The 16,764-nt window shown below is 39.0% G+C and overlaps 1 protein-coding gene across 1 annotated transcript in view; it reads right to left on the minus strand.

The window, feature by feature from the left end:
• The window catches only part of OCA2 (OCA2 melanosomal transmembrane protein), a 483,960-nt gene that overhangs the window by 385,939 nt on the left and 81,257 nt on the right, over positions 1–16,764 (minus strand). Inside the window, exons 3-4 of the mRNA XM_058736912.1 lie at positions 3,725–3,823; positions 564–752 (exon numbers count right to left, since the gene is read on the minus strand). Coding sequence (XP_058592895.1) covers positions 564–752; positions 3,725–3,823 — 288 coding nt within the window. The remainder of the gene's footprint in view (positions 1–563; positions 753–3,724; positions 3,824–16,764) is intronic.

The raw sequence follows: 16,764 nt of genomic DNA on the forward strand, positions 1-16,764 counted from the left end.
TCCTACACATGCACAAGCACAGCCTTTCCACCACTACTACCACCAACCCCTTTCCTCACATGTGCGCAGTCTCAGGCTCCCAGCTCACACCCAGCCCAACAACACAGTTTCCTGAAAGATGCACCCAACCTTTTTAATAACATGCTTTATCACTAACTTCAAGGGATCATATCAGCTTCTAAAACACCATGAGGACTGCTGAAGTGAACTGATTCCATCTGCAAACCTCAAGGTCATGAAGACCCCTGAATCACAAACAGGAAGGAGTGTAGGATGTTAGTCATTTAGGTTTGTAATTGGGCTCTCTTATAGCCTCACAGATCCATGCCAATTAGCAGTGTCACCTTACATATCTTCCAGGAACTGGAGAAAAGGTTAAAAATCTTCCAGGAAAAGTGCAACTTGGCCAAATATGAAAACCCTTCCTCCTCATCTTCACTCTGTCACTTGGGAAGGATGTAGTGAGGGTGAGACACCCCCCCACCACAGTTCAGTCCCAGACAAATGAGATGCTCTATACAACCATCACCCTGTTCCAGTGCTAGCACTTAAAGTCTCCCTACCTCAGCTTCAAAAGATGGGACCTGATGTGAGCACTGTCAGGAAGCTCCCCTTTCTCTTGGGAGGCATATCCAGAGGAACCAGCCAAGTCTTTGCTCAGCAGAGATCCTCCATCCCACTCAGCTGAGCTGTTCCCCCAAGATTCTTCAGCAGTGATAAACTCTGGATGGCAAATAGGCATGCCCCATGACCTGGAAAGCAAGACTTTGTAGTTATTTTTCACAGAAATAGTAGCATCTCCAAAACAAGATTTCATTTCAGTGGTGAGTGTGAAATGTGGAATCAATTCTAGTTTTTAAAAGGACCACAGACATTTTAGTGCTGTCAAACTAGTAGAAATATGTCTTTCTTGACATCATAGGACACTTATCTTAAGGAAAATCATTTGGGGTCACTCAAGTCTTCAAAATGAATTGTGGACTTTCAAGAAACATCAGTTTGTTCTGAATTTGGAACTTTACAATAAAGCTATTTCTGTCTCAGACCAGCTCCAGCTCATTTTGGTAATTGCTTTCTCTTTGATTATGTTGCAATTCTCAATACCTAGCTGTTATACTTGTCCTATTGCAGAGTGAGTGGTGTAAACCTTTGCTCTTCTGTATAGTTATCTTTCTATAATAGAACTATAGGGAAGATGATCTACCTGGCTTTTCCACCCAGCCTGTACATGAGCATGAGCAGGAGTGGAGAACATTAGTGTTGGACTAGATGATCCCAAGGATGGAACCTATATCTAGAAGGATGATTCAAGAGGAATCACAAACTTTTCTCAAAATTACATGTAGACATATCCATTGACTTTTAGTTGAATCTTTGGGCTTCTGAACAACCTGCTCAGTACAGATGCACTTGAGTCTAGTGAGGTTGCATCAAAGCCCAGTGTTTTCATGTATTGCTTGGAGTATTCATTGGATCACAATATTGACATAAAAGGCCATGAACTTAGAAACAAATGATGGCTCTCATGCCCAGCTAGCTCTACAGGACATTGTGATTCTCCTGAATACCCATAATTGCCTTCAAACTGATTCACAACAAGAAAAAAAGTACTCTTATTCATACTGAGAAGCCCAAAGATGCAAATTAGGCTGTGTGAAACCAATATGTAACAATAATAAATGATGCTGACAGTGTTACAAACTAATCAATACTGAAAATATACAGTTTGTGACCAGGAAATACTCATGTGTAAGGAATAATATCACAACCCCCCCACCCCCAGCTGGTGAACAAATACAACTGTAACCAAAATTGGAACTAAGGAAACTTCTTTTAGAAGCAGCAACAGGGCAGCTAACATCAGTATTTCTAGAACAATGCTGTGCAATAGAACTTTCTATGGTGGATAGGAGTGTTCTCTGCCCTATCCAGTATGGTAGTCACACATGTTCATTGGTCACTGAAAGTATGTAACTGAAGAACTGAATTTTTTATTTTATTTAATTTTAATTAATTTGACTTTGAATAACACCTTGATGAGTGGTAACTATGCTGGTCAGTGCAGATGCAGAGCATGCTCTGACCCTTGTACCATTAGCTGCACATACCTGCCTTCAAACCCCTGAAAAAAAGGGAAACAAAACCTGACTCATGTTCTGCTCCTCTGAAGTGGTTTTGTGACATGAGGCACAGCTTGGCATCCCAGACCATGTTTCTGCACTCCATATGCCCAGTACAAATGCTGCACATTATGCTTTTCCAATGAAACATGGGCTATAAAATAACGTTAATGGTTTACCAAGTAATTCAAAGGAAAACATTAAGGGAATCAATGTATGAAGTGTTTGTTTTCAAAGTTATTTATTAGGAGAAATGGAGAAAAAATAAGTTATCTTCCTGGTTTCAGGGACTGTGCTGGACACTGGGATGTAAGATGAAGACACAGGCTGGTAGGCATAACCATGGAACATATGGGCATATTCTGAAGTATAGGCATAAATGTGGTGTTGAGAGCACAGAAGAGGCATTAACCCTTGAGGCAGTTGGTGGGGAGATAGGAGGGGACCAATGTTTCATAAAAGAGGTGACATTTGAGCCCCTTTGAAGTTGAATGAGACTGCCCTGGAGAGCCAGAAGGGGAGGAGGATCCTCTAGTCAAAGGGCTCAGTGGGAACGTTTTAGAGAGACACAGCTTATCATCAGGAATCTTCTGGAGGAAGCCATATTGTCTCTGAACTTGGAGGTGATAAATCTACATCTAAATGGGGTGAGTCTTTGGCAAGTAAGACCAGGAATCCACATGGTATACAAGTACTCAAAAGAATTTTGATTTACTCTGTAAAATATGAAGCCCCACCCCCATGCAGACAGGCTGCAGATAAGGCTGGAGAGAGGGTGGGCAGCTCCTCAGAGTCTGGGAGGGAGATGAGTGCAGGTAACACAGCAGCCTGCCTGCTGATGCAAATGCATGGGTTCAGAGGGCAGGAAAGGAAGGGCCCATGACAATGTCACTAAGTTTCTAATGTATAGGGAATCATGGGATACTGAGCAGGTGGTATGGGCTTCCAAAAGTTGTCCACAAAAGGAAGAAGAGATGAGCTTGGATACCTAGGCCAGGGCCCTTCATTCTAGGGGACAGAGTAAGTTATCCTCCAGATCAGCTCTGCTCAGAGATTTCAGAACCATCATGGTTTGTCCCCAGTAGGACCTTCAAACTTGAAGGAAATAGAGTTTTCTCTTAAATCATACATTTTTAACTTCACTGCTATTGACATTTGAGCCAGGTAATTCTTGTTGTGGGGAAGTGTTCTGTGTATTGCAGGATGTTTAGCAGCATCCCTGGCCTTTACCCTTAAACGTCAATAGTACCCCTTCCCCAGCTGTGACAACAAAAGACATATCTCTGGACAGTATCTTCTTCACCCCCAGTTGACAGCCCTGGCCTGGTAAGATGGCCCATGAGAGCTGTGTACATCATGAATGTGCACATGTATTATTTAATCATTACAGGGTTATGCTCATGGTTATTTGGAAATTCATAAGCCACACAATACAACTACTAGAATCATGAATATATACTACATTGAATTGACAAAGACCTGGCAGAGACCAAAAACATGCCAGACAAAAATTCATACCTTAGGAAGAAATTTTCTAGCATAAGTGACAAGGGAAATGCTCAGAGATTTCTTAATTTTAGAAGAAGAGAGTAGGGGAAACTCACCCTTTCTCTTGTGAGGAATTTCCCAGCAAAGGGGTATTTTCTGTAAAGCAGGGATCTTTTGACCTGGAGTTGGAGAACTGAGGTAAAGAAGAGTGAGACCTGAAAGACATAGTGAAGGAAAAGGCATCACCAACACAAAGACAATGGTAATTGGGGGCTACCTCCAAGAACATGCCTGTGATTCAGTAATCATACAGAAGTTATACCTGAATTGTAAAAAGCAGGAGTTTTAGGAGAGACAATTAGAAACAACTCTTCTCCCCAGCATAAACCAGGTTGGAAATGCAAAGCAAAAACTCACATAGAAAACCAGATGCTGTGGGGTTGATACTTTTAAGCATACTTTAGCATTAACAGTAGATTCCAGCCACCTTTGCCATCCCATACAGAGCTTTTCATGGAGAAAACCATTCAGAGTCTGATGGGCCTTTCTATACTTAGAAAATTCTACTTCCTAAGATCACACATTTTAAATATCTTAATGGCTTCCCATAAAATTCCAAGAAGCAGAAGTCAGGGCCCATGGGGTCAAAATGAAATGATAAAATGGCAGGGAGGGGTCTCTCAGGGTTATGCAAGCCACAAATGAAGCAAAGCAAAGGTTCACACTGTGTGAGACCCCCTTCCACTGTTCTGGCCTATACTAGAGGAAAAGCCACCATAAACTTATCCAAATAGGAGCTTTTGATATGGAAAGAATTGCACTGGTACAACAGAGCCCACAAGCTGCAGAAATAATTTTCATTCCTAACTGTTGATAATATGTCATTTTACACACTAGTGCATTTTCTTTCCTAAAGGAAACACAGAGCTGCTGTGGATGCCATGAAACACTCACCCAGGGAAATAATAGTACTTCAGATCATAAATGCAGAACAAAACCAAGAAAAATATTTCCACCCCCTTTCTCCCTCTCATTCAAGCATGAACTTGTGATACAGACAATAAGACTCAGTCTCTTGAACAAACTGAGGGTTGATGGGGGGTGGGAGGGAGGGCAGGGTGGGTGATGGGTATTGAGGAGGGCACCTTTTGGGATGAGCACTGGGTGTTGTATGGAAACCAATTTGACAGTAAATTTCATATATTAAAAAATAAATAAATAAATTAATTAATTAAAAAAAAAAAAAAGACTCAGTCTCTTGGATAAATAAGACCAAAGCCCCAAGCTGTGTCTAACAATACCCACCACTCCATGCCAAAGTCAGGAAAGGAGTCTGTCTTGGGCCACCAAGTGTTGTCTGAATGCCACCTCTGGGCAGCCCTGAGCACTTTTAATGGGAAACACAGATGACTGAGGACTCTGTCTGCAGGGGCTTTAACAGCCAAGGAGAAGAGCATGGCAGAGAACAAGGTATAGAATAGATGCCCCAACTAGCAGAGGAAACAAACAAGATAAAAGATTAATTCCATTTGAGGGATTTAATTAGTGCCCTTTAGCTATTCAAACTGGGTTACACTATTAGTTGGGCTTTTAAAATTTTCATGTCTCATAACTGTAAAAGAATAAGGGCCTCAGGTACATTTAAAGAAATGCTTCAATGAGTCAACTAATATCCAGTGTTTTCTGTTACTCCCTGGGGTGGTTTGTTACATAGCACTTCTGGGAGAGGTGACCATTACAATGACCTCACTCACACTATTTAACCAGTCTGAGCTTCCATTTTCTCAGATGTATGATGTGGATAAAAGAAAAAAAACTCACTAAATAAGTCACACTAAATTAGGACATATAAATGGAAAGCATGGGGCTTAGCTATTGATTCAATGATTTCTATTACACTTAGCCTCTTATGAATGGCTACCATGTCATTTCCATCTTGTTTTATCTGGTACCTTAAGTGGCACCCAGTTCAATGGAAGTGCTTAAATACTTAATAATGAATTACTTAAGTCCCATTAGGTGTGGCTTATTTGCATGAGATGCCTTTTTGACTCGGTGAAACAGTTTTCTAAAGCATTAAATCAGTAATGAGCTCAGAATCACCACCGACCCTCTGAAGAGCAGAGAATGCTCAAAAGGGTGAGGTGCTATTGCTCCTTGGAAAGTACTACCCACAGGCTCTCAGCACAGCTCACAGTAGAACCACAGTGTGCAATGCTGAGAATTCACCTTGTGGCCATGAAGGAAGAAAATCAATGTAGGGAAAACTCAGAAATATATTTGTATTTTCTCTGGTTGGCACATCTGGCTGATTTCATTATTTAACATTTCTAGTGCACTTTGTGTACACATAGTATCTTATAATTGTAGTTAAACATACAGAGAGTAGTTTCTAGGCTTTTGATTATTGAGTTATGATTCTAAAAAGCCAAAAATAAAATGTTTCACTAGTAAATTTCCCATAAATATTTCAGTATATTTCAGAAATTTAAAACTTAATTTCACACTGTCGACACATTATTTTCCATTGTTCCAAGTAAATTTCTTTTTGCAAAGAGGGGAAGCACAGAGAGGCCTTCAGACCCTGTTATTGCAAAGGACCCCTGACCTGCTGTCCTGGAGGATAGAAAACTAACAAACTGCACATAAAAAAGATTCAGGATTTCCCAAGAAACACAAATTCCAGGGTCATTTTGGCTTAATTAAGGTAGAAAATATTGATGAAATATTGATGAAATATTCCTGACCTTTTCTCCTTCTGATAAAAGAAATCTCACTGACATTTTTATGACTTCACATATAAACCAGGGTGCTTTTAAAATTCACAAAATTCAACAGTATCCATTTTCCCTAGTGACTCAACAACTGTGGATATAAATTTGCAAAATTCATATATGCCTGTAAATTTAAGTGGCCAATACTTATTTGAATAACTTGGAAACTAAAGAAGAGGATAACAGATAAAATGAGTGTATATTACATGGATCACCACATAAGGCTTAACGTGATGGAAATGTTGGAAATTTAGGGAATTTCTACTTTTTTACTAATATAAGTAACAAACATTATGAGAGTCCTAGTAGATGTTTTAGTGTGTGCCTCCAAAAGTTCCTAGAAATAGAGTCACTGGGTTAAGAAGAGTCTTGGTGCCTATGGTCCAGAGAGAGCCTGCCCCCTTTACTATGCCTTTCAGTTATAGAAGGGAACAAATCCCTGTCCCCAAAGCCCTGGGTATTAGCCACATTTTAGATCTTTAAGCAGTAAATTTTAAACAGCCAGAATTAATTCAGGTCCACCATTGTCAAGAAACATTGCTGCCACTATTGTTAAGATCTATTTGTGCCAACCTACAAGATGGACAGTGTTGGTAATACGTTCTAGCCCTCCCCCATCTATAATAGTTTCCATAGGCCCAGACACCCTAGTTCTTTATAGATCCAAACATTTGGCATTTCCATAGGCCCAGACACCCTAGTTCTTTATAGATCCAAACATTTCCTACAGTGCTTATGTCATTTTATTGAGAAAAAAGTATTGAAGAATGTTAAAAATATTGAAGGCCTGATATATTAACACTTCTGAGAAGAGTCACACTTCTAAAGGCCAGACAAGAGACAATGATTAGTGCAAAGGACACACTGGAGAGGTAATGGTTGGTTATCAGTGGTAGAGGAAGAGGTTTTCTCTCAGTCTTTCACAAGCCCTATATCATGTAGACATCATCAATGCAGGCACAGAAGCTAGCTCTACCTGACAGGGAACCCAGAGCCAGTAACAAGGAGTACAAAATTCTGCTACTGACTTCATCTATCTCTCCCTCTCTTTCTGACTCTTGTTTCTGTCCTGTTTTCATCCTGGATTAACTGGTCCAAACTACATTTCCAGAAGGGAAAAAGCAAATGAGCAGGCTGGGAAAAGCTGGGTTTGCCACGAAAGTGATCACACAGAAAACAGCCAAGTGTGTTCATTGACAAAAAGCAGACCTGAGGAAGGAAAGTGAGCAGGGAAGCTGCCACCTACTCATGTGTCATTTTTCAGAAGGGTTGGGAGGATTCAATAATTCCTCACCTAAATATAGTCAGAGCTTCAGAGAGTCTATCATTGTTCTGCACAAACAGGGCCAGGCTGCTAAGTTTAATTAATGGCAGAAAGGAGAGCCTATAGCCCAGCCTGCTCAAAAGCAATGTTTGTAATCAGCTGTGAATGAAGAAGCAGGAAACATGAGAGCAGTTTCCCACTTCTTCAGCCTAACACTCCACTAGTTATTTTCTGCAGGATTTTTTTTTTTAATTTTTTTTTCTTTTTTTTCAACGTTTTTTTTATTTTTATTTTGGGGACAGAGAGAGACAGAGCATGAACGGGGGAGGGGCAGAGAGAGAGGGAGACACAGAATCGGAAACAGGCTCCAGGCTCTGAGCCATCAGCCCAGAGCCCGACGCGGGGCTCGAACTCACGGACCGCGAGATCGTGACCTGGCTGAAGTCGGACGCTTAACCGACTGCGCCACCCAGGCGCCCCTTTTCTGCAGGATTTAAAAAATAAATTCATAAAAATCATTATAAATCTATGTTACTAGGTACACGATGCATACAAATGTAATTTGTGATATCAATAACAAACAGGGGCATAACTATATAGAAGTAGAGTTTTTGTATGTAGTTAAGTTGGTATCAATTAAAATTAGGTTGTTACAATTTTAGAACATCATATCTAGTTGTCATGGTAAGCAGAAAGAAAATATTATTAAAATATACACCCAAAACATGAGAATGGAATCAAAACATGTCACTATAAAAAAACAACTAAACACAAAGTAAGGCAGTAATAGAGGAAGGCAGTAATGAGGGAAATAAGACATAAAAAGCTATAATGCATATAGAAAACATAAAACAAAAGGCCAAAAGTAATTCTTCTTGTATGAGTGATCCTTAAATATCAACATATTAAACTCATTAATCAAAAGGCATAGGCTGGTAGAGGGATAAAAACAAAACAAAAAACATGATTCAACTATATGCTGTCAATAACAATTACAAATAATATGCACCGAACATCAAGCTCCAAAAAATATGAGGAAAACACTGACATAATTGAAGGGATAGATATCTCTACAATAATGGTTAGAGACTTCAATGTCCCACTCTTTTTTTTTTTCAACGTTTATTTTTTTATTTTTGGGGACAGAGAGAGACAGAGCATGAACGGGGGAGGGACAGAGAGAGAGGGAGACACAGAATCGGAAACAGGCTCCAGGCTCTGAGCCATCAGCCCAGAGCCTGACGCGGGGCTCGAACTCACAGACCGTGAGATCGTGACCTGGCTGAAGTCGGACGCTTAACCGACTGCGCCACCCAGGCGCCCCAATGTCCCACTCTTTATGATGGTTAGAAATCAAATAAAAGATACATATAGTACTGGAGGCCTTATACAACATTATAAACAAATTGAACCTAAAATACATACACAGAACACTCTACCCAAAACAGAAGAATTACACATTTCTCTCAAGTGCACGTGGAATATTCTCTGAGATAGACGATATGTTATGCCATAAAATAAGTTTTAATAAATTTTAAAACATTGAAATCATACAAAGTATCTTTTTCAATCACAATGGAATTCACTAGAAACTAATAACAAAAAGGAAAAATGAAAATGCACAAATATGTGGAAATTAAACAAAACAACCAACCAATGGCTCAAAGAAGAATTCATAAGATAAATTAGAAAATCTCTGCTGTGAACTGAATTGTGTCTCCCCTTCACAATAAAAAAAAAACTCATATGTTGAAGCCCTAACCCCCAATACCTTAAGATATGACTATTTTTGGAGATATCTTTAGTAGGCAATTTAGTTAAATGAGGCCATTTGGGTGGATCCTAATCCAGTTTGACTGGTGTTCTTATAAGAAAAGGACATTTGACACACAGAGAGACACCAAAGGTGCATGTGCACTAAAGGACAACAGTGTGAAGAGGTAGTAGGAAGGGAGCCATCTGCAAGCCAAGGAGAAAGGCATCAGAGATAACTAACCCTGCAAGCACCTTGATCTTGGACTTACAGCCTCCAGAACTATGAGAATATAAATTTCTGTTGTTTAAAGCATCCCATGTGTACTATTTTGTTATGGTAGCCCTAGCAAACTAATATAATTGGAGACAAATGCCCTGAGACAAATGACAATGAAAACACAACATATGAAATTTATGGGATGTAAAAAAAAAAAAAAAAAGAAAAAGAAATTTATGGGATGAGCCAAAAGCAGTACTAAAAGGGAAATTTATAGCTGTAAATGTTTATATTTAAACAAAAGAAAGACCTCAAATCAACAACCTAACTTTACACCTTAACAAACTAGGAAAAGAAGAAAAACTAAACCCAAAAGCTAACAGAAGTAAGAAAACAAAGATTCGAGAGGTGACTAATAAAATAGAGATGAGAAACACAATAGAGAAAAGCAATTAAACCAAAAGTTGTTTCTTTACAAAGATCAATAAAGTTTACACATCTTCAGCTAGATTGACTAAGAAAAAGGAGAGAAACTCAAATTACTAAAATAAGAATTGAAAGCAGGAACATTACTACCAATTTTACAGAAATAAAAAGGATCACAAGAGTATACCATGAATAACTGTGTGCTAACAAATTGGATAATGCAGATAAAATGGGCAAATTCCTAGCTATACACAACCTACTAACACTAGAAATGAAGAAAAATAAAATCTGAATAGACCACAACTATTAAAGAAATTGAAAGAGTAATCAAAAACCTCACAACAACAACAAAAAAAGCCCTGAACCAGATTGCTTTGCTGATGCACTCTACCATATGTTTAAAGAAGAATTAACACTAATCCTTCTCAAACTCCTTAAGAAAACTGAAGAGGAGGGAATGCTCATTCAATGAGGTCAGTATTACCTTAACGCTAAAGATACTACAAGAGCAGAAAACTATAGACCAATATCCCTGACAAGTACTGATGCAAAAAAAATCTTCAACAAAACACTAGCAAGTCAGTTCATCAGCTTATGTTTTAGAGACTTTTTGTTTATTTATTTATTTTGAGAGACAGAGAGCATGTGCATGCAGGGGAGGGGCAGAGAGAGAATCTGCACTGACAGTGCAGAGCCGAATGTAGGGCTCAATCTCATGAACCGCAAGATCATGACCTGAGCCAAAACCTGAGCCAAAACACTTAACTGACTGAGCCACCCAGGTGCCCCAGTTCAGCAGCATATTAAGAAGTTTTACACTATGATCAAGTGGAATTTATCCCTGGAATTCAAAGATGGAAATCATGGAAATCAATGAAACACACCACATTAACACTGAAGGAAAAAACACACAATCATCTACTGATGCAGAAAGGTATATGAAAAAGTTCAACACACTTTCATGATAAAAATATTCAGCAATTAAGAATAAAAGGAAACTGCAACGTAATAAAGGCCATATGAAAAACTCACAGCTAACATCATAATCAATGGTGAAAGACTGAAGGCTTTTCCTTTAAGATGAAGAACAATTTGAGGATATCTGTTTTGCTACTTCTAATCAATATAGTATTGGAGATGGGAGGAGTTAAGATGGAGGAGAAGTAGAGGAACTCTGGGCTTTCCTCATCCCTCAAACACAGCTGTATTAGGATCAGATTACTTGGAACACCCAGGAAATCCATCTGCAGGATGGCAGAAGGATCTCCACAGTTGGAGGGAGAGACCTTAGCAAGTGAGAGGTGCATGGATGTGAATTAGGGAGAGAAAAATGGCGGTACCATGGAGAGGAGGAAACCCTTTCTGTGGAGAGACAAAAGGGAGAGAAAGAGAGAGGGGTTGAAATAGTGCGGCATTGAGTTAGCACAAGAGGAAAACCTCTCTGGGGAGTGAGAAGTACTAAATATTCCCATTCTTTTTTTTTTTTTTGAAAACATCTTTTGGAGTTCAAATACTGAGGTTTTGGAAGTGCACAACTTTCTCCAGAGTGGAGCTGTGGCATGTGCTCCTAGGGAGGACAGAGCTGGCCTCAGAGTGCATAGGGTGGTGTAGAGATCTCCGGAGTATACTGGGAGAGAATAGTCCCCTTCCTGGAGTACTTTTGGAAGAGGGTTTATTGCCTCCCCAAGGTCAAAAAACCCTGTAGGTTCTAGTCAAAGACCTTTCATCAGCATGGTGGAGTGGCTCTATGTTGGAGAAGGGGAATGGGTATATGTGGTGCTGAGTACTTTAAGACTCTAGGTTTTGAATCCCATATGTGCACTAAAGAAAAAACGCAGGAGAGTTATGGAGCAGGGCAAGTTGACTTCCCTACCTATTCTGTGAGGGCTTCCTGAACAGCAGGAGTTGAGATCACCAACTGGGAATGAGAGACTGAGGTGGTGCCATTTCCCCCCCAACACCAACCATTGGGACTTCAGAGAACAACACAGTGGCCCCCAGTGGAGGCAGGACCCACTTACAACAAGCCCTGCCCCTCTGTGCCTGGTAACTGCTTATTTACTGGGGCAAGATTGACTCTGAGCCAAAGCAGCCAGTCTCTCCTCCAGAGGACGAGCACAGTCAGCAACACTCAGACATGAACAGACAATTCTTTTTTCCCTTTTGCCTCCTTCTTCTTTTTTTATTTTGTAATCAGGCTCATCGTTTCTTATTTGTTTTTTATCGCTTCCTTTTCTCTTTTTTTTTTTTAGATCAGGCTTTTTTATTCCTTTCGTTTTCCTTCTTTTCTTCTGCTTTTTTTTTCCTTTTTTTCCTTTTTTTTTGGGGGGGGGGGAATCAGCCTTAGAGTTTTTTGATTCTCTGTTTTTCTGTTCCCTTTCCTATTCCCTTTTTATGTAATCAGGCTTCCCCCCACCACTTTTTTTCTAGGTTACTTCAATAAACAAATGTAAACACACTGGTTAAAGGTCCAAACACTCCACCACTGCAAGGAAGGAAAAAGCTCTGCAGAGGATTCACCAGTGGGAAATAGCAGCCAAAATGCAACAACAGAGTATACACAGCATACATCAGAAACACTTTCTAAAGTGCCAGGCTGTGGACAGTGTATGACCCCTTTTTAATATAGAAATACTCTCAGGTGCATGAAACATAACAAGCTTTTAAAACACACACAAAAAAACCCAGAAACTTAGCCCAAATGACAAGACATATGAATTCTCCCCAAAAGAAAGATCAAGAAGAAATCATAGCCAGGAACTTGTTCAAAATAGATATAAACAAATCTGAACAAGAATTTAGAACAACAGTCATAAGTCTACTAGTTGGGCTTGAAAAAGCAGAGGACACCAGAGAAACCCTTGCTGCTGAGATCAAAGACTTAAGAACTAGTCAGGATGAATTAAAAAATTAAAAATGCTATAACTGAGATGCAAAATAAACTGTATACAGTGACAGAAAGGACTGAAGAAGCATAGGAAAGGGGCACCCAGGAGGCTCAGGCGATTAAGCATCTGACTTAGGCTCAAGTCATATCTCACAGCTCATGAGTTCAAGCTCCACATGGGGCTCTGTGCTGACAGGTCAGAGCCTAGAGGCTGCTTCAGATTCTGTGTCTCTGCTTTCTTTGTCCCTCCCCTGCTAATGCTCTCACTCTCTCTCAAAAATAGATAAAACCATTTTAAGTTTTTTTAAAAAGAAAAAGAAGCCAAGGAGAGAACAGGTGAAATATAAGATAAAATTATGGAAAATAATGAAGTTGAAAAAAGAGGGAAAGGAAATTACTAGAGCACAAGAGAAGACTTGGAGGACTAAGTTATTCCATGAAACAAAACAATATCCGTATCATAGGAGTCCCAGAAGAAGAAGAGTGAGAAAAAGGGCCAAAAGGTTTATTTGAACAAAGTATAGCTGAGAACATCCCTAATTTTGGGAAGGAAAAAAGCATCCAAGTCCAAGAGGCACAGAGAACTCCCTTCAAAATCAACAGAAACAGGTAACACCATGACATATCATAGTGAACCTTGCAAAATACAAAGATTAAAAGAGAATTATGAAAGCAGGTAGGGACAAAAGGCCCTTAATCTACAAGAGTAAACACATAAGGGTAGTAGGAGACCTGTCCACTTAAAATTGGCAGGACAGAAGAGAGTGACATAAAATATTCAATATGCTGAACAGGAAAAATATGCAGCCAGGAATTCTTTATTTAGCAAGGATGTAATTCAGAAGAGAAGGAGAGAGATTTTCCAGCCAAACAAAACTAAAGGACTTCATGACCACTAAATGAGCCCTGCAAGAAATATTAAGGGGGAATCTCTGAGTGGAGGGAAAAGAGGGACAAAGGAGCAAAGACTACAAAAGACCAGAGAACATCACCAGAAACACTTACTGTACATGTAACACAGTGGCACTAAATGTAAGTGGACTAAATGCTTCAATCAAAAGACACGGGGTATCAGAATGGGTAAAAAAACCAACACCCATCTATATTCTGCCCACAAGAGACCCATTTGAGACTTAAGGACACCTGCACATTGAGAACCATCTTATCATGCTAATGGATATCAAAAGAAAGCCGGAATAGCCATACTTATGCCAGACAAGCTAGATTTTAAAATAAAGACTGTAGCAAGAAATGAAGAAGGGCATTATGTCATAATTAAGGGGTTTATCATCAAGAAAAGCTAACAGTTGTAAATATTATGCCCCCAACTTGAAGAACCTAAATATATAAACCAATTAATCACAAACACAAACTCATCAATAATAATACCATAATACTAAGAAACTTTAAAATCAGTAAGGAAACAATGGCTTTGAATGACACACTGGGCTGGATGGATTTAACAGATATATTCAAAACACTTCATCCTAAAGCAGAATACACATTCTTCTCGAGTGCACATGGAACATTCTCCAGAAAAGATCACATACTGGGTCACAAATCAGCACTCAACAGGTACAAACATATTGATATCATACCATGCATATGTTCATATCACAACACTATGAAACAAAATCAACCACAAGACAAATGAAAGCCCTCAAATACATGGAGATTAAAGAACACCCTACTAAGAAATGAATGGGTTAACCAGGAAATTAAAGAAGAAATTTAAAAATACATGGAAGCAAATGAAAATGAAAACAGAACAGTCCAAACACTTTGGGATTCAGCAAAGGCAGCCCTAAAAGGAAAGCACATTTGCAATTTAGGCCTATATAAAGAAGCAAGACAGGTCCCAAATACACAACCTAACCTTACACCTAAAGGATCTAGAAAAGTAGCAGCAAATAAAGCCCAGAGCCAGAATACATAGGGAAATAATAAAGATTCAAGCAGAAATAAGCATATAGAAACAAACCAAAAAAACCCAGCAGAACAGATCAATAAAACTAAAAGTTGGCTTTTTGAAAGAATAAACAAAATTGATAAACCACTACCTAGATTTCTCAAAAAGAGAGAGGACACAAAGAGACAAAATCACAAATGAAAGAGATCACAACAAACACCACCAAAATACAAACAATTAAAGAGGATACTGTGAAAAATTATATGCCAACAAACTGGGCAATCTGGAAGAAATTGACAAATTCCTAGAAACACACTACCAAAACTCAAACAGGAAAAAATAAAAGAATTGAACAGGTCCATAACCATAGCAAAGAAATTGAATCAGTTATCAAAAATCTCCCAACAAATAAGAGTCCTGGGCAGATGGCTTCCCAGGGGAATTCTACCAAATATTTAGAGAAAAGTTAATGCCTATTCTTCTCAAACTGTTCCAAAAAATAGAAATGGAAGGAAAGTTTCCGAACTCATTATATGAAGCCAGCATTACCTTGATTCAAAAACCAGAAAAAGACCCCACTGAAAAGAAGATTATAGGTCAATATGCTTGATGAACATAGATGCAAAAATTCTCAACAAGATACTAGAAAACCAAATTCAACAGCATATTAAAAGAATTATTCACCATGACCAAGTGGGATTCACACCTTGGTTTAGGAGTAGCTTAATATTCACAAATCAATCAACATAATACACCACATTAGTAGAAGAAAGAATAAGAACTACACGATCCTGTCAATATATGCAGAAAAAGCATTTGATAAAATACATCATCCTTTCTTGATAAAAACCCTCAAGAAAGTAGGGATATAAGAAACATGCCTTAACATCACAAAAGCCATATATGAAAGGCCTACAGATAATATCATTCTCAATTGGGAACAACTGAGAGGTTTCCCAATTTTTTTTAATTGTTTATGCTTACTTATTTTGAGAGAGAGAGAGAGTGTGAGCAGGGGAGGAGCCGAAATAGAGGGAGGCACAGAATCCAAAGCAGGTTCGAGGCTGTGAGTTGTCAGCACAAAGCCCAAAGCGGGGCTCAAACTTATGAACTGTGAGATCATGACCTGAGCTAAAATTGGATGTTCAACTGACTGAGCCAGCCATGTGCTGAGGTTTCCCCTTTTTAAAAAAAAATGTTTATTTACTTTTCAGAGAGAAAGAGAGAGAGAAACGCAACTGGGAGAGGGGTAGAGAGAGAGGGAGAGAATCCCAAGCAGGCTCCATGCTGTCAGCACAGAGCCCAACACGGGTCTCGAACTCACCAACCATGACATCATGACCTCAGCTGAAATCAAGAGTTGGTTACTTAACTGACTGAGCCACCCAGGGACTCTGAGAGCTTTCCAGTTAAGGTCAGGAACATGACAAGGATGTTCACTCTCACCACTTTTGTTCAACATAGTACCAGAAGTCCTAGCCTCAGCAATCAGACAACAAAAACAAATAAAAGGCATCTAAATCAACAAGGAAGAAGTCAAGTTTTCACTCTTTGCAGATGACATGATAGTCTACATGGAAAACCTGAAAGAGTCCAACAAAAAATTGGTAGAACTGATACATAAATTCAGCAAAGTTGCAGGATATAAAAATCAATGTACACTAATCAGTTGCATTGCTATACACCAATAATGAAGCAGCAGAAAGAGATATCAAGGAATTGATCCCATTTATAATTGCACCAAACACCATAAGATACCCAGGAATAAATTAACAGAAGAGGTGAAATATCTATACACTGAAAACTATAGAAAGCTTATGACAGAAAGAAAGAAGATACAAAGAAATAGAAAAACATCCCAGGCTCACTGATTAGAAGAACAAATATTGTTAAAATGTCAATCATACCCAAAGCAATCTACATG

The sequence above is a fragment of the Neofelis nebulosa genome, chromosome 7 (genome assembly GCF_028018385.1).
Source record: "Neofelis nebulosa isolate mNeoNeb1 chromosome 7, mNeoNeb1.pri, whole genome shotgun sequence".
Taxonomy (NCBI): domain Eukaryota; kingdom Metazoa; phylum Chordata; class Mammalia; order Carnivora; family Felidae; genus Neofelis; species Neofelis nebulosa.